Source organism: Falco naumanni, chromosome 3, assembly GCF_017639655.2.
Source record: "Falco naumanni isolate bFalNau1 chromosome 3, bFalNau1.pat, whole genome shotgun sequence".
Classification (NCBI taxonomy): Eukaryota; Metazoa; Chordata; class Aves; order Falconiformes; family Falconidae; genus Falco; species Falco naumanni.
The window spans coordinates 46,765,899-46,783,877 of record NC_054056.1 but is presented as its reverse complement, the minus strand read 5'-3'; the positions used below and the strand labels follow the sequence as shown (position 1 = coordinate 46,783,877).

Here is a 17,979-nt window from a genome sequence, read left to right as displayed (position 1 = left end):
TGAAGCATATCAGTTTCACTTAGACGTTCAAGTCTGAGGCACCCATAACATACTCATTTTTCCAGTATTTTCTGATATGCTTATTACCAAACTGTTAATTACCTTGCTGCCTCTTCTCTTGCTACAGTATATTAAAATACTAAATCACTTCATCTCATAAAAAAGAGCTTAGCTGAACTCTTGGATAGGGAGCTACATCAGGATTTGCTGGAAAATCAATATACAGTATGAGATCGGAGGAGGAGAATAAGGAAAAATAGTATTTCTGACTATAGCAGCAATACTTGCATTAGGGGTGAAGAGGTAAACCAGACCATCGGTGGCTCCTGGTAGAGTGAGTCCGTGAATGAGGAATATAGTTAGGACCAGGTAAGGAAATATTGCTGTTACATAAATTGCCTAAAGTAAGAAGACAGACAGATGGTTACTGAGAATAACACTGATAAATCCTATTTAAGTTACTGCTACATACAATCCTAATAATATTAGATAGGACAGCTACAGATGAATATTGCCATCTTTAGAAGAAGCAGAGTGCACTTTAGCAGAACATACTTTTAACAAAATTGCTTTTGAAACTGTGTGAGGGGAGGCTGGTAGGGCGGGAACATTTGCAATGGGAAAGGAGAGAAGTGTCATTTTGAGCCATGTGTGCTGCTGTCACCACTTCGTTGGACAAGGAACACCCTGAAATGGTGCTAGTGTGGTACATGGGGAAGGGAAGGCTTTCATTGGTGGTGAAACTCAGTATCTGGAGAGCAGGATTCAAAGGGTGGGATAATGCACTTCTCTGTCCTTTCCATACCTTTCCTGTGGTTTCAATTCCGCGGATGGTGCAGAGATAGACAATTGCCCAGCAAGTTCCTAAGCACAAAATGAGCCACCACTGCAATGTGCCACTATCAGTGACGTCGGGTGTTATGTTCAAAGTTTTCCTGTACCAGAAATAATTTACTGCAGTACTTTCATAACATTCTTCATTGAGCCCTAGAAGAAAATGTGGCAAGCATAAGAATAAATTTTGAAATGGGTAATATTTTTCCCACTCGCTGTATGGTTAGGAAGGAATACTTTATACTAATGGAGAGTGGCAGGATGGTCTCTTGTGGGCTGCCCAGTCAAATACAGAGATGGGCTGAACTGGCCTTTCTGCGCTGTCTGTAATGTGCAGCAAGACAACTGTCACGGCAGGCTAAGGCTGTGAGACTTACATGAGACCTTCACCAGAACATCACCAACGTTTCTACAGGTGATAACCTTTTAAATAGGAAAGGTGTCACACTCGGTGCAAGGTAAATTCTAAACTGTAATTTCTGTGGAGACTGACATTTTTTAGCTGCATGTTTGTAAGTTGGCAGAGCTGTGACAAGATTCAGGCACCTGAGGATACGCCTGAGCCCAGGGTCCCCTGGCTATGTCATGACCCTGTAGGGGGGCAAGACCCATGCATCAGCCTCTGGGTCACATTTCCAGGACTTCTGTGAGCAGGAGCCCCAGGCACCTGCGCCCAGGGGAGCGGGCACTCCCCAGCCAGGCTCTGTGTCTGGAGAGGAGGGAACCGGGAACACAACATACACCGTGACCTGCGCTCACCCCCGTCTGCCTAAATGCCTGAGGAGGAGGTTGACAGAGGATCTTCAGGAAACTCATTGACTTGCAGTCTTTAGCTGGAAGTCCAAGTTCCCTGGGTGCTGCAGCTCCTGTCTTTGCTCCTAGCCGGAATGAGGAATGTCCTGAGGGCAGGAGGCAGCCCTGTGCATTTCCAGGAGCTGGAGTTACACATCGTGAAACCTACAGAGGCAGCACTGATAGCAATCCCTGTAACCAGGAGGTCCAGCACACACCAAGACTGGGGAAGCTCTTTTTCCTTTATGTGCCTGGTGAGACCTGAATGCGTCTCTTCCTCTGCCTAGGAGAGCACACTAATTTTCTTGCAGTGTCTCCTACTGAAGCTGCTGTTTTGCATGCAGTCCTGCTCAAGTTTAGCATAACTTTTTCTCCTCTCCTTCCCTGTTTTAAAGTCCCATTAGTCTTGGTATTGAAAAATCCATCTTTAAAGGACTTCTTCAATATTTTCTAAAGGATTCTTAACTAAAAATTCAAGGCTTTTTATATACCAAACTATAGATTAAAAAGCTGATCTCTAAAGCAGGTTTGGAATACATGTTTAGCTCACTAGTTGGGACATTTGTATCCTGAGAAATGAAAGAATCCTATTTCTTAAGGCAAAAATAATTTTCTCTACTTCTGTAACAAAGATGGGAAATGTCTGACACTCTTCCTACTCTAGAATAATCCTAAAGTCTCCAAAAGAAAGTTGATTTCTGATGTATTTTGTCTTTTTCCTAAGCCTGTTATGCAGATTGTTTCTTGCTGTGCCCTGGAACTTGTTGCCTCTCGTGCTCTGAACAAAAAAGCTGAAAAACAATTTTAAAAAACAGAGAGCAGACTTCCTTATCCTGCTTAGGTACACTGTCTGTCTTTGGTCTTACTAAAAGCTTTATAATGGATAGTGTATATTTGGTCTAAGCCTCAAAGATTCCCTCTTTAAGTAGTTTCTCTGCTACCTCAAAAATGTTTTGCTTATTTAGTTGCTTATTTTTTAAAAAAAACACTGTTATTTTTGTTTCCCATTTTGAAATCAAACAAACGGGGTCATGGACTTTCTGGCTTTTATTGTTCCTGCAAGGATGATGAATTTCAGTAGGCTAACGTCACTCTTACAGCTTTTTGATAGGGAAACAAAGTCTTGCACAAAACTTGGGGTCAAATGAAGTGTGGCTTCTGTTCTCAGGGCTTTCTTGGTTACCTGCTCTGGGAAGCTGTCTTGTTGGATGTGTAAAAGTAATTTCAGCAATCTACAGGCTTAAATTGAAGTTCTTCAGTAGGGTTGTGTTTCCTGCTCTGACAACTCAGCTGATCTTTCTCAGCACATCATGGCAAATGAGCTAAAAGGTTTCTATATGAGCTTGTTATGAGTCATAGCCATTGCATCACCAGCTAATGAAAACACGAAAGTCTCATTTAAAGCAGTTACTGAAAGATGTAGTCATAAATTTGGTTCTTATGCTAACAATCTCACGTGTCTTGATAAGTAGTTTATGATAACAGACACGTGTGTCTTGATAGAGGAGTATTTCTCCATAGTCAGAGAGCAGAGGATGCTCTTTCAGACTGATATTTGTATCATAGCATAAGCATAACAAAATAAATAAAACTTCCCTTTTCCCCTTGCTAGCCCCCAGTCTATTTGTGATCCTCCTCTTGCTAGCAGTGATGCTTGAAGGGGTAGTTACCTGTTCTGTTTTCATTTAGAGGACAAACACTCCAAGGAAGAGGTTCTTGGAAGGAGTTTATGAAATACCACATCACCCAGGTTAAAACAGTGTTGTAGTATAAGCTCACCAGAACTGACACCATCCATGAACCAACCCCTGCAGAAAGCACAATATCTCAGCTTAGAAAAGCTTTGGAAAAAATTATCAATTGCAGCACTTGTTCTTAGAAGCTCAACATTTCCTAATTTTTTAAGATTTTTCTCTTTACCCCCAGAGATTTTCACGTGAAAGATGGGCATTTGTGTCCTCAGTAGCCGAACGCTGGTGCAGTCCCCCAGGTCACCAGCCCTGCTCCAAGAAGGCAGACACTCCCTATTTATGTACAAGATTAGGGTTGAAATCTTTGCTCTAGTATATAATACATTGTTTTCTACGTGAAACAACTTCAATAGCAGAGACCCAAAGAGTCTGAGGTTTCACAGTGTGCTATAGCTGCATGAGGGCACTCTTTGTCCAAAGTGATGTGTGTATGCCCTAAACCGGTAACTGTGTTGCTCCTACAATAAGGAAGGAAGAATTACCAAACCCACAGTTTCTGCTTGCTTGCATTTTTGCAAAGGGAGGATGGACATTCCTAACTGTAGGAGATGTGTTTAGCTGGAGGCACCACCCTGCTGCTTGGCATTTCTTCCTGGTTGCCCTCTGGCCCTTAGATAACTCCTCTTAGCCTCCCCTTCTCCTCCCACACATGCTCACGGGTATAGCTGTTGCTGCCAATCCCTTTTTCAGGCGCTTGTTTAAAGCAGGGCATGATCCAGCAGAGCTGGCTGGAGCATCCAAGGGTTTTTCCTTGCCCTGGTGGGCAGGAGGGTTCTATCTCAGAACTGGTAAAGCTGATGATTCAGCCCTCTAACAGCAGCTGCTCCTATTAACTTTTTGATGCCTAATGATGTGTGCAGGACATTATATGTTTTTTTCATATTTTTCATACATTATTAAGTAAGCAGGAAAAATTTGCCAGGACAGAACTGCACACCAGTCTGATGCACACTGTTGTGTGGATTGTCCCTTGTCCCCAGCCATGTTAACAATATCCCTTTAGCAGCCTCAGAGGAACTTTCCGAGGTGCTTTAGGCTCTTTAGGAGGTGCCAGGATCCTGCTTGTGATTTCCTGTCTTTCTGTCCTTGCTCCAATCCAACTATCCCTGGACAGAGATGACTGGCTCCTGGAGAGGCTGTGAGGCAGGAGCAAGAAGCACTGTGGGCAGGCAGCTCTTGTGTAAGCTCCAGGGTATGGTAGAATGGGGCAGTGTTGGCTAGCAGAGCTTGTGGTGGTTATGTTTCCCACCCCAAAGGTTAGGTTTGCATTTAAGTCTCCTGTGTGCCTAGAGTAACACCCGAAGGGAGTGATTTAGAATTACAGAATCACAGAATGGTTTGGGTTGGAAGGGACCATTAAAGGTCGTCTAGTCCAAATGAGCAGGAGCATCTTCAACTGGATCAGCTTCAACAGGTTGCTCAGAGCCCTGTTGAACCTGACCTTGAATGTTTCCAGGGATGGGGCATCCACAACCTCTCTGGGCAACCTGTTCTAGTGTTTCACCACCCTCATCATAAAAAATATTCTTTTTATGTCCTAACAAGCATCAGGCACAGGTCTGTAGGAAGTGAGTGCTTAGGCTGGGAGCTCAGCTGCAGTTCCTTAAACGGGGACTGTGAGAGACGTACCGACTCCTCCAAGGTAAGGCGAGATGGTGTTCCAAGCACCGATGCTGCCTTTCCTCAGGCACTGTCCTAGGGCCAGTTCGAGATGCAACAGTGGGATTCCTTCGAAGAGAAGAGCGATGAAGTATGGGATAAGGAATGCCCCTGAAAACACAAGTGCAATTGAGCCGCATCATTATCTGCATCTCACTGAAACTACTGTTTAGTAATTTGTCTTCTTTATAACCCTAACAAAGTCCTTGTAGGATGTGTTGAGAAGAGGGAGCATTGTTAGGGATACCTGCCAAGTAATACCTGTTACTGGTAATTTTGTTGGCGAATATGTAGGAGAAAGGAGTGGGACGCTTAGTGCTGCAGGATGCTTCCCCTCTAGCATCACTACAGCCCATTATAAATAGCCTCACTATTGCCTTCATTTCCCTTTCTTTTAAGCATCTTCTTTACTTCCCCTGCTCATAAAGCACAAGGGTTTGCCTCGCCCCTATACCATCTGTTTCCCCTTCAGTTCATCCCTCTTTTCCCTCCCTGAAGCTCTCAGGCGTGTGCTCCTCCATCCTCCCCTGGCAAAGCAGGATTTTGCACTGGAGACCCACAAGGTTACTTTATTGCATTAAGTTCTGCTCAGAGCCTCTTGCTAATGAAGAACTGAAAGCAAGACTGAAGTTGTTCTGTGAGACATGGGAGCAATGAAAACCAATTTCCTCCAGATTTGTGTCCTCTACATCCTTCTTGTTTTTCTCGCAGCAGCTCCCTTGGGCCAGAGGCAGCACGCACTGTTGGGTGCCTGTGGGAAGGTATCAATCCTGCCGGCAGCCTGGCTGGTTTCTGCAAAATGGTGTGCAACACCTCATGTCCCCTGCCTTCCCTCAGAAGGGACATGAGTTTGGGTCTCCTGCCTTTGCACAGATGCTGATTTGTCACGAGACCAGGAGAAGTTTCATCAATGTGTTCAAACCACCTGCACAAATGTCCAATTGAAATGGTGTAATAGATTGAACTTTATTGCCATCGCCAGCAGCCCCTGTGACTACAAAGGCTTTTTTCTCTGGGGAAACAGAAATCCTGCCTAAGCTCCTTCACAGTCCTCCTACCAACTCATACTGACTCTGTCCTCCTCATCTCTTGATCAGTAAACCTGTGCCTAGTAAGACCTTTTTGACTTTGCCTCCAAATCTCATACCTGAGCCTGCCCAGCTCTGCTCTTCCAGCTCTGGACACCTCCCCTCCCTCCAGGCTGGCAGGGAGAACAGCCTCACCATCGCTATCAGAGAGCAGAGCAGCTCCGCTCTCTGCTCCATCTTCAGCCCTGAGAGGGAGGTGAGGGGATGTGTAAGGATTTCTGGTGTTTTCCTGTAGTGGCTCCAGAGTTTTGCAATCACTGGCTATTTAGAAAGGCTGGGCAGATAAATCAAATTGCTTGAGCTAGGTATTGCAATAACTTTGCTACCTATTGTTAAGTGCTGCAATAACTACACACAACACCCAGAGGAGGTGTGTTTAATGGTTTAGCCCTTTACCAAGGGCTAAAAATACATGAGAAAAAAACTGGCAAAGCTTTTCTCAGTGAAGGACTGTTCTTAATTTGCCAAAGGTGGAAATGTCTCTACTTAGATTCTGATTTCTTAAGATGTTTTTAACCGCTAAGAAGCAGATTTGAAAAAGAATTCTCACAGTTAATTCCCAGTATGTTAAATCCTCAGTTTGGATCCTCAGTACCCCTGCTCGGTAGTCCCTGTGCATGGAGGACGCTCTAAAGTGGCTGTTATAACCACCACCACCACCCCAAAAGGGAGACTTACAGAGGGAGTTAAGTACCACACTATTTGGTTTATTTTCAAGTGTTCTACCACCCGATGACATCTCACCTGGAGCTACCTGCCAAAGCTTCCGTGTAAATACTAAGGAGTTTGCAGATCCCTTCTGCGAGAACTCGGCAACCTCTCCCCACGCTCAGTCCTGTGCTCTCCTTCAAGCCTGCTGCAATACCCCCCTCCACAGCACACCTGAGGGTGCCCACCGAGCCCTCCTGACAGCCCGAGGTGTCAGGCTGTCTTCTGGAAACAGCAAAATATTCACACAAGTGACTGGCACACCACAGTGCAGAGCACTCCCGTGTTTCGCCCAGCTGCCTGGCAGCACACCAGCTCCAGGCAGCAGCTGTTTCATAGTCATAGAAACATTTGAGTTGCAGAAGACCCTTAAGATCATTGAGTCCAACCATAAATACATGATGCTCTCTAATTGCAAAGGACTAATTCAATGACCTTTGAGATCTTATGTCTGAAGATTTACAAACAACTATTCCAAACCCACTCTTGCTACTTCTGAACATCAAGATGCAAAGCAAAAGATTTTTTACTCCATCATATACCTAAATAGATGATTCAGGAAATATTTGAGTGAAGTTCAGCAGTAATTGCTTTTTTATGCTTATTTAATTCCAATTCTTATTAGAAAGAGGAAAAATTTGGAACCACTGGCAAGTAAGATTGCTAAAGGTACCACATGAAGTTGAAGGTTGGAGGATGGGAAAACTCCTAGGGCAGCTCCTGTCTAACCTTTTCTGATCACTAACCTACCCATTTATAAACGTGACTTCAGAAAGGGAGAGAACTGAGAAACAGCTTGAAGGTGGTTTCCAGAGACACAGGAAGAAGTCAGACCTCTTCCACTCATCTAAAAAGAGGTTTCTAACCCTTTCCGTCCTGGCCTTGAAAGCTTCTTGATATCCCATTAGCTTCTTTGACATCTATGCGATGCAGAGCCCTTGCTAGCAGAGCACTCCGTAAGGAACTGGCCTATCTCCCATATCGTATCTCCCTGGAAATAACTGTGTAATAATTAGTGCAAACTGCTCTCTGTTATCTCTCTGCCCTTTTCTGTTTGCTAGTTGAACCATTGACAGCAGAGCATGTTTAGATATTCTGCTGATAAAAGCCTGTTTACTTTGTGCTGGTTTGTATGTATCTCCAGTCATATTTACAGCATGGCAAAACGTAATGTCACACTTGAAAAGGAAATACATGAGAACAATATAAAAAGTATGCTATCTGCAAATATGAAAATACGGCAGAAGATTGGGCTAAGAAAAAAATAGTTAATGGAGCTAATCTTTCTCGAACTTAATTCAGATAAATGGCTTGTAGTGTAAAAATATGTTTTCACTTATTCATTCCTTTACAGTATGTTTAGGCAAAAAAGAAATAGTTAGGAAAAGCATAGACAGTCTGCTCAAGCACCTGAAGCTTACACTTTCCCACAATAGAATCCCCCACCCACAGAAAGAAAAAGAATGTCAGAAAGGTATCAGATAATGAGAAGGAACGCTCCAGCACCGTATAGTCAAGGACTCTGTTTATTAGATAGAGGACAATGTGCCAGGAGGCAGGATTTAAATCTTTAAAAAAAAAAAAAAAATGCCATGAGGTATCTACTGTGGAAAAAGCAAGAAGAAAATCCAAGGAGAATGAAGCGAGCTGGTACCTAACACAGAGCCTGTGTCACAAAGGAGGCAGAAACTCCTTTTGTGGTAGGTAGTAGGTTTGGCTTCCATGAGGCATGGGAAAAGGGAACCTTAGCAGAAGCAGTCATAGTGCCAGTAAGCAAATTATTCTGTATCTGGATGTTCTAAATATATATTTAGATATTCTAGATCTGTGTGCTCCACAATGAGAGGAAAATAAATGACATCATATATAAGAAGCAAGCCCAGGGGGGAACCTGTAAAAACAAAAGTTTAGCTTCAGTAACTTTTTTCCTCTCAAAAAAAAGAATAAGGAAATTGATAGTGATAAAGTATTTGTAAGTGCCTTAAAAGCATGGAGAAATGCCCATAAAATTCAAAAGTATCACCATGGCATGATTTAGTTGTATCCCTGAGGCATGACCTAGGAAAAATTGTCTACACCATTCCTTCTGTCAGACTGGTGTCAAGATGCATAAAGCATCCATCCTGCAAGTAGATACATGCTTTACTAGAAGAAGGTCAAGGGCAGGGGGAGAGGGGGAAGTCCAAAATGTACCAGACTTAAAAATTACTTTGGAAGGAGATCCTGCGCAAAGATACCACAAAGCCAAGGAACAATCCCTGTGCACATGAGAAGGCACTGAAAGCCTACAAGAGCTCTTTCAGACTACCAACAACTACAATTACTGCACATATTGGTAAGTTGGTTTCCTGGACAGTAGAGCCCTAAGTGACAAGGAGCACCAGCGTATCAGTATCATTGCTAACTCAGAAGAACCATTAGAGTGGAGATAGCTTTTAGTCATGGCAGTAGGAAAGAAAATACCTGGTGCACTCTAGGTACACTGAGGGTTTTTAAAACCTGACCTCTTGAGTGCATTGTATAGGCAAATCAGGTCAGAAAAGCAACTCCTCAACTATAGTCAGCCCTCTGCCTGCAAAATGACACTTGAAGGGCACAGTTTTGTTGTATCACCTACGCATGGCAAATCTAGAAGAAAAGTGCACGAACCACTAGGCAGCCTGTTGAGAGCTATTGATGCACTGGAGGCCAAAATGACCAGGAGACTAATGAAGGAGCACAGTCTAAAGCTGAATCATGGCAACTGGCAAAGCAAAGTGAAACAGCCAAATTGGTTTTGTCACATCTTAGAAAGAGAAAGCAATAGACTTGACTACTGGAAACGTAAAGTAGTTTGAAGTAGGGTGAAGTAGGGTGACCTCCTAACCAAGAAGTGCCAAGACCAGCAGAAATTGATAACCCTCAATGAGAAGCAGAGAAAACTCAACAGCTTTGCTTGATGTCAGGGTGGCAGTGAAGACTTCCTAAATGGTGGAGAAAAACTTAGAGGAACTGATCCACATGCTCAATACTGCATCTTACCAGTACCTGCAGATCAGCTAGCAGAAGTAAGGCAAGTAACTTGAAATGGTGATCTAAAGGCACAACAGCATCTGAAAGTTCAGAAAATGGATAAAAAATTTCATTCAGATCAGAGATGTAGGAATGGAAATAAATAATTATAATGAAGACTGAAATGACCTGGAAGGTGACAAAAGAGTAACTCCAAAAGAAATGCATCTGTAGAGTCCAAAAAATTCAGAAAGCACATCTCGGTATAATGCAATGCCTCAAGCATTCAGCGATCCACTTCACTGGTTCTGTTGGTACATATGAGAAATGGTGATGGGTGCATTTTTCCAAAAGACTGAGAACCTAATGGCAAGATACCTGTGATAATTTATTTTACTGACAAGAAATTGCAATAGGTGGTAACTACTTGTTATTAGCTATTGAAAGGGGATTATCAGACCTGTCCCTCTTTCTCCGTGGGAGTTCAGCTAAGCAGTGAATAGCGAACACAGCAATGAATCATATCAAGGCATCAGGTAGGAAAAAAAGCAGCGACTTAATCATATTCACCCCTCTCTCTGTAAAACAATACTTCATGATCTTTGTTATATTTTCTGCACATGCCTTAAACCAGATGAAAAGTATGGGCTACTAAGTGTCATATTGTGCAGCATATGTATGATGGCACCGATTTGGAGTTACAAGCCACATTGCACATCTTAAAGACTCTGAAACTTTGCAAGGTTGAGTTTCCCATGTAAATGACTGTATCTCCTTGAACAACAGGGAAGGAGCTAAAGCCACGTCCAGAAAACCAAGGGGGCAATAACCATTTCAAATGAAGATGGGTAACACCTGCAAACTTACAAAATAACCTTGGTGAACTTCTTTATGAAATACCCGTGACTGAAGGATGAAAGTGAGCAGCACCCACATGCAAGCATGCACCAACGTGAGCTGTGAAGGGCAACCAAATACAACAAGTTATGAAAATCTCAACCCCAATTGCCGTAGCTTTTCACCAAGGACTTGAGCAGGACGTGGTAACAGTCCAGAAAATGAAGTTTCTTACTTGTTGTAACATAATTCATTTTTCTATCAAAGTGAATTCTTCTGCTTTTCCCAACATATGTTTTTTGTTGGTGGTTTGGGGTTTTTTGTTTGGGTTTTTTTTTCAGTATCTTCCAGGTATATCTGTTGTTCCCCTCAGGTTTTATTTTCCTTCTGAAAACACAGTGAGTCAGGCAACTGCATTTTGCTGGAAGTTGTAGTTCAAATTCTAGCAAAAGGTCGGGTGGGCTATGAAAGTCTGTAAATCATTACCCCAGAAGTAAACAATTCTCCCTTTTTATCAGGACTTCAGTGTTTATGTGTATTTATTTCCTAGAAAGAAACTGTATTTTATATTGAAGATATTTTTCAGTCATCCTGCAGGCTCGGGCACTATGCACATTTTCAATACCCCATGGGTTAGGCAAGCAGATATATATATAATATATAAAAGTAAAATACTGCAGTAAGTTCCAGCTAGAACTGGGTTGGGTTTTTTTAAGTATACTCAGATGACTGTGTGTGTATATGTATAACTATATGACTTGTTTGAGTCTCAGTTTTAAGTGACAACCTATGTACTGGGCTATTTAGAGACTTCTTTTCAATCCCAGTTGCCTGGGAACCTTTGTGTTTGTCTCTACTTACTGTGGCAAACAACCTTCATATCCATTAGTCATGAAAAGTAAATAACTAACTCAACCGAGGCAATAAATCCAAATAATCAGTAACGACAGTGGGTGATAAATGTCAGCAAAACTGATATTATATTAGATCCAAGTTACTGAGTAACACTAATGTGCGATGAATAAGGTCCAGAGGTCTGATGAGAACAGCTGACAAATATACAAGCACTTATTTTTGTCTCTTGTTTTTTAAAAGATCTAGAGATGAGGTTAAGTGCATTGCCTAACTCCTAAACACTTGGATATCACCTGAGCCAGCTGTGAAACTGTAATCTGTACCCCAGAAGCCATTCAGCCTTAGAGCATATCTATGCTATATCTATACCATATTTTGCTGCACCTGTGGCTGTGGCTTCAGGCACCTAGCCACTGTACCTCTCAGGGCTCTTCGTTAACCATGATGCTGCTGGTCTCACCCACGCTCATGTCTTCAGGTGCACACAAGCAGGATTTATGCTCCAGTACCCCTGAAAATCTGTTGGGCTTTTGCATATGAGTTGTTTGCTTTCAAAAATGCAACCCCAAATCACATCACTGCCTTCAATTAGCAGAATTAAAACACAAGTACATTATATACTGGTGTAAACTCAACAGCTCCGTCTTCTTGGTGGGCTTCGGGACTCACTCAAACTCTTCCAACGCCAATTCTCTGGGATAGATTGTTCACAAACCCCACAGGACTTTATTTCAGAGTCCATCCTGCTGTTGAGCTCTCTGAGCCCTTCATTAAAATCCGGTGACCAAACATTGGTTGTACATCCATACATCAACCTTTATTCACCACTGTCTTGTGCTGCAGTTTGTAGTGATGCAAACTAGCTATGTGCTATTACTGACTGCTACTCATGGAGCAGAGGAGAAACTCAACCTTTGTCCCTGCAGCATTTTCCTATTTTTATCTTTAAACCTACTCTACACCCTGTCTTTTTTGTTCCCAGCAGCTCCTGTGGGATATATCGGTGCTCAGAAGCTGGATACACAAGTAAACAGACTCTCTGAGCACCGTGCAGTCTGTAAGACAGGTCACTGTGTGTCTCCTTGGACTCAGATTCACGCTTCTCCTGGGGTGGTAGAGGTTTGTAGAGCAGGGACACAGGGGACCCTGGAGGGGAGGGATGGAGAGGAGTGATCAAACCTCAGTAGCAGGCGAGTGTTTCTGATCTTCTGAAGTGAGGCTGGGATCTGAAGAAGTTGAAAAACAGCTGCCCACAGCTAGTCCACCAGCTCTAGCATGGAAAAACAGCCCTTGGTGCTTCATGGAAAGGTGTAAGAGCCTTTTTAAGGTTGTAGAACATTATTTCATCTTAATCCATAATAGAGATTTGCACAAAACCCTGAAGCACAAAGTTCATGCAGCCTCATGCAGTTGGTGGCCCCAGAAGCAGCTCTGCGTAATAAGATGTGTAGAAGATCTATGTCTCGCTATGGTCGTGTCTGTGACTTTCAAACCTTCTACTGAGCACTTTTTGTTAATTGTTCAATACATTACAAAATAATCACATTTTATTATGTTGGGGTTTTTTTGTTACTGAACACTTGTTTCCTTGCTCAAAGATAGAAAGGCCACCTGGGTTGCGGTAGGGTATTTATATGACTTACAGCTCCTGCTACAGAAGAACTTCTTCCTTGCAGGCACCATGCCCTATCTGCTATGGGGGTATCTCTTTAAAGGTGTTTATCATGTCTCATGAACACATTTATCATTAACTGAAGTGACAGGCTTTTTCCAGCCATTCCCTTGGGCAAACACAGCGAAACAGCGTGCTTACACCTATGATTTTCCAACCACCCAGTTATGGCACTCCTCTAAGAGAGTTTCACTGGGTTTCACATCTTGTAAATAAATAATGGAAAATGTTAAGTCTCCTGGGAGGAATCTAACCTACTACTTCTTCTCTTTTCTTATTCAAATTTGTGTAACCATAGGTTCCAGCTGTTACATGTTCAACATTGCAGAGCTCCTTGCCACCAAAATAGTTTCGGTTTGCTTGTTTATAGACTACGATAAACATACTCTTTCATTTTCAATTTCATTACTTAAATAGATTGGATTCTTAATTCATTCCTTGACCCATAAGTTTTCCAGACCTTGAATAATTGTTGGGGCTTTTCTGCATTTTGTCTAATTTTTCAAGTTGACTTTGAAAGGTGGACTTTCAGAAGAAGTCAGAAGCTCTGAAGTTGCCTTAGCATCAGTAGCAGTATCTCCACCTACTTCCTAGTGCTCTGCTTATATAGTCCAAGATTGCTTTTGTTGATGCAAGCTGCTATATCTTACTCATTCAGCTACTTACCAGAGTACCTAAGTGGCTACTTTTTTCTGAAACACCTCCTTCCATTAAAGGCAGCATCCAGTCTTGGTTCCTTGGTTGATTCAAATATATGTAGTTCATCAAGTAATACAGATACCTTGGCAGAACAAGCTTGGTTTTAATATCTTTTTCTGTCATTTGACAGTTTCTCCAGGTTTGAATTTTCTATTTCTCTAGTTAATTGAAAGATAAGTTTGAAATATTTTTGACATAATTTGCTATCTCACTCTGCTTCAGACAGCTTACGATGACAGGTCTCAAAAGCTACTGTGAATGGTGAATTATCAAATGCTCTTTTCTGATCTATTTATATTTACTACATTGGCTGCTTCTAAAGCAATTATTTCTGGGAATGGTGCCCAGGGATAGGCTTGGGCAGCTGTTCATGCAACCTGGCAGGCTCCTGTTCGTGTTCTATCAGCTGAGCATTTTAAACAGCCTCACAGACATCAAAAATGCAATTTACTTTTGTGCAGGGGCAGTTCCCGATAATGAGGTGGCTCCTAAGAGCGTCAGAGAATGGACAGGGATGACTTGTTCGCCTTCCCAAAGGAAAGCACAGCGACCATTTGTCTGGGGGCCGGTTCACTCAGGGCTCCCCAAGGCTTCTTGCTTTCCCAAAAGGTAACGAGCTGCAGGTTCAGTTTCCCGCTCCCATCGGGATTGTAGCAGCAATGCAAGAACTGTAACATTGGCTTTGATGAGAGTTAGCATCCTTCTGGTCTTAATTCCTAAGCAAACACATTATTTTAAAATTAAATATACTTTAATCTAACTGGTACAAAACATTTATGAGCATTCCGTAGTTAAAATACTGATGCAAATATACAACTTCCATGCCCATCATAAGTTAGTATAGTTATATTAGACTTGTAGTTTAATACTTTGACAAAGTCCCATTTCAATCTTACCGCCTCCGTGTATCTGACACAAGTACGGAAACCGCCACACGTTCCCCAGACCAACGGCAAATCCAATACAGCTTAAAATATACTGGAACTTATTGTCCCACTTGGGTCTGCCATCTTCTTTAGGGATTTCAGGTTGCACTGGTAAATCTTTTGACATTTTAATGAAATATCCGTGGCTCCTTAGCCCCTTTCCCTATAAATAGGAGGATGCTTCAAAACTGGTCTCTCCTGCAGGTTTTATGTGAGGTGACTGGAGGATCCTGGAAAGAGAGGTGGAGCTTTCTTTATATGTGATGCAAAGGAATGTGTCATTGCCAAAGCTGCCGTTTAAAGACAAAACCAGGAATTATTATTATATAGAAAGTTACCACTCTTGACCTATTTGCAGCACCTTCTATAGTCAGAGAACTTGGGAACATGTTGTTAATGGGTAACTCGGGTTCAAGCAGGTTTTTATTTTCTGTTCTCCTTCTGTTCTCAGATACTTTCAGAGAAGTGTGACACTGAATATAATTAAAAAGAAACCTTTACAGAAGACCTAGTAAAATTGTAAAACTCTGAAAAATCTGTGAATAAACTGTTGCCATTTAGTTTCTTAGTTTGTTAATAGAGATAAATGAAGACATCTTTTGCATGTGCAAGAAGTAAATTTAAAAAAAAAAAAAGCAAGAAAAATTACACCGTGTGTGCTCAGACATTAGAATATGGTCCATTTTTACCATAGCTGCTAGATGTTAATCACTTCCCACCTGTCAATGAATCCCAAGTGACTATTTTTATTGTTCATTAAATAGTTACTGATGAATGCAAGAGCTGAATGCTTTCCTTCAAATGAAAGTATGTGAGAATGTTATTCTGTTGTCTTTCAGTTATACTAGGGTTTGCTATTTTACATGCCAGATCAGTTCAGTCCACACCAAACAGATCAGCCAGTCAGCTTGCTTCCTTCAGTAAATCCACTTTATGCCTGGATTCCCCTTTTTGAAATGGGAAGAATATCTAAGTGAAAAACACCAGCAGGCCTGCATGGATGTACAAGGAGCTCCTGGACAAAGTCAAACACAAAAAGGAAGCCTACAGAGGGTGGCAGCAAGGACAGGTAGCCTGGGAGGAATACAGAGAAATTGTCGGAGCAGCCAGGGATCAGTTAGGAAAGCTAAAGCCCTGATAGACTTAAATCTGGCCAGGGATGTCAAGAGCAGCAAGAAAAGCTTCTGTAAGTATAATGGTGATAAAAGGAAGACTAGGGAAAATGTGGTCCCTCTCCAGAAGGAAATGGAGACTTGGTAACCTGGGATATTGAGGAGGCTGAGGTACTCAATAACTTTTTTGCCTTGGTCTTTACTGGAAAGTGCTCCAGTCACACTGCCCAAGTTGCAGAAGGCAAAGGCAGGGACTGGCAGAATGAAGATCTGCCTGCTGCAGAAAAAGGTCAGGTTTGAGAACATCTAAGGAACCTGAAGGTGCATGAGTCCATGGGATGTGATGAGATGCACCCGTGGGTCCTGAGGGAACTGGCGGATGAAGTGGCTAAGTTGCTATCCATCATATCTGAGAAGTCATGGCAGTCTGGTGAAGTTCCTACTGACTGGAAAAGGGGAAACATAAGACCTTTTTAAAAACGCAAAATAAGGAAGACCCGGGAAACTACAGGCCAGTCAGTCTCACCTCTGTGCCTGGTAATATCATGGAGCAGATCCTCCTGGAAACTGTGCTAAGGCACATGGAAAATAAGGTGATTGGTGACAGCAATTCACTAAGAGCAAATGATGCCTGACAGATTTGGTGGCCTGCTATGGTGGGATTACAGTGTTGGTGGATGAGGAAAGAGTGACTGACATAATCTGGCTGGACTTGTGCAAAGAATTTGACACTGTCCTGCATGTCATCCTTGTCTCTAAACTGGAGAGATTTAATGGATGGACCACTTGGTGGATAAGGAATCAGCTGGATGGTCACACTCAAAAAGTTGCAGTCAAGGGCTCAATGTTCAGGTGGATGCCAGTGACAAGTGACATTCCTCGGGGGTTGGTATTGAAACCGGTACTGTGTAACATCTTTGTAGATGACATGGCCACTGAGATTGAGTGCACCCTCAGCAAATCTGCTGACGACACCAAGCTGTGTGATGTAGTCCACATGCTGGAGGGAAGGGATGCCATCCAGAGGGACCCTGCCAGGCTTGAAAGGTGGGTGCAAGTGAACCTCATGAAGTTCAACAAGGCCAAGTGCAAGGTCCTGCACATGGGTTGGGGCAATCCCAAGCATAAACACAGGCTGGGCAGAGAACAGATTGAGAACAGCCCTGAGGAGAAAGACTTGGGGGTGTTGGTTGAAGAGAAGCTCAACATGACCCAGCAATCTGTGCTTGCTGCCCTGAAAGACAACTGTATCCTGGGCTGCATCAAAAGTAGTGTGACCAGCAGGTCAAGGGAGGTGATTCTCCCCCTCTACTCTGCTTCTTTGACACCCCCCCTGGAGTACTGTGTTGAGCTCTGGTACCCCCAACATAACAACATGGACCTATTGGAGTGAGTCCAGAGAAGGACCATGAAGATCAGAGAGCTGGAGCACCTCTGCTATGAAATCAGGCTGAGAGAGTTGGGGTTGCTCAGCCTGGAGAAGAGAAGGCTCCAAGGAGACATCATAGCAGCCTTCCAGTACCTAAAAAGGGCCTACAAGAAAGCTGGAGAAGGACTTTTTACAAGGGTGTGTAGTGATAGCTTAAGGGATAATAGCTTTAACCTGAAAGAGGGCAGATTTAGATTAGATGTTAGGAATAAATTCTGTACTGTGAGGGTGGTGAGGCACTGGAACAGATTGTCCAGAGAGGCTGTGGATGCCCCATCCCTGGCAGTGTTCAAGGCCAGGTTGGATGGGGCTTTGAGCAACCTGGTCTAGTGGAAGATGCCCCTGCTTGTGGTGGGGAGGGGTGGAACTAGGTGATCTCTAAGGTGCCTTCCAACCCAAACGATTCTATGATTAAGATTGATTTTTTTCCCAAAAAATTACTCAGAGAGAAATAAAAGCCCTTGTCTGCAGCTAAGCATACAAATATGTCAGGTTGCAGATCACCCAACCAGAAGCCAATTTCACATTTAGGCTGCACAAATCTCCCCAGGTAAGCACAGTTCATCTGCTTGCAGCTCTGCAAACATTCAGATCCATTGCTGGAGCAACTCAGCTTCCTAGTCCCT

General features: G+C 42.9%; 1 protein-coding gene and 1 long non-coding RNA gene across 2 annotated transcripts in view; one reads left to right on the top strand and one right to left on the bottom strand.

Annotated features, from left to right (window-relative positions):
• The window catches only part of LOC121084725 (sodium-dependent neutral amino acid transporter B(0)AT3-like), a 28,594-nt gene extending 13,007 nt beyond the window's left edge, over positions 1–15,587 (bottom strand). Inside the window, exons 1-5 of the mRNA XM_040586586.1 lie at positions 14,783–15,587; positions 5,007–5,147; positions 3,297–3,434; positions 806–987; positions 289–399 (exon numbers count right to left, since the gene is read on the bottom strand). Coding sequence (XP_040442520.1) covers positions 289–399; positions 806–987; positions 3,297–3,434; positions 5,007–5,147; positions 14,783–14,939 — 729 coding nt within the window. The 5' untranslated portion in view covers positions 14,940–15,587. The remainder of the gene's footprint in view (positions 1–288; positions 400–805; positions 988–3,296; positions 3,435–5,006; positions 5,148–14,782) is intronic.
• LOC121084727 lies at positions 3,414–6,020 on the top strand. The gene is made up of 2 exons (XR_005826861.1): positions 3,414–5,019; positions 5,748–6,020. It is a non-coding gene; the product is annotated as an uncharacterized LOC121084727 (long non-coding RNA).
• Positions 15,588–17,979: the final 2,392 nt, after the last annotated feature.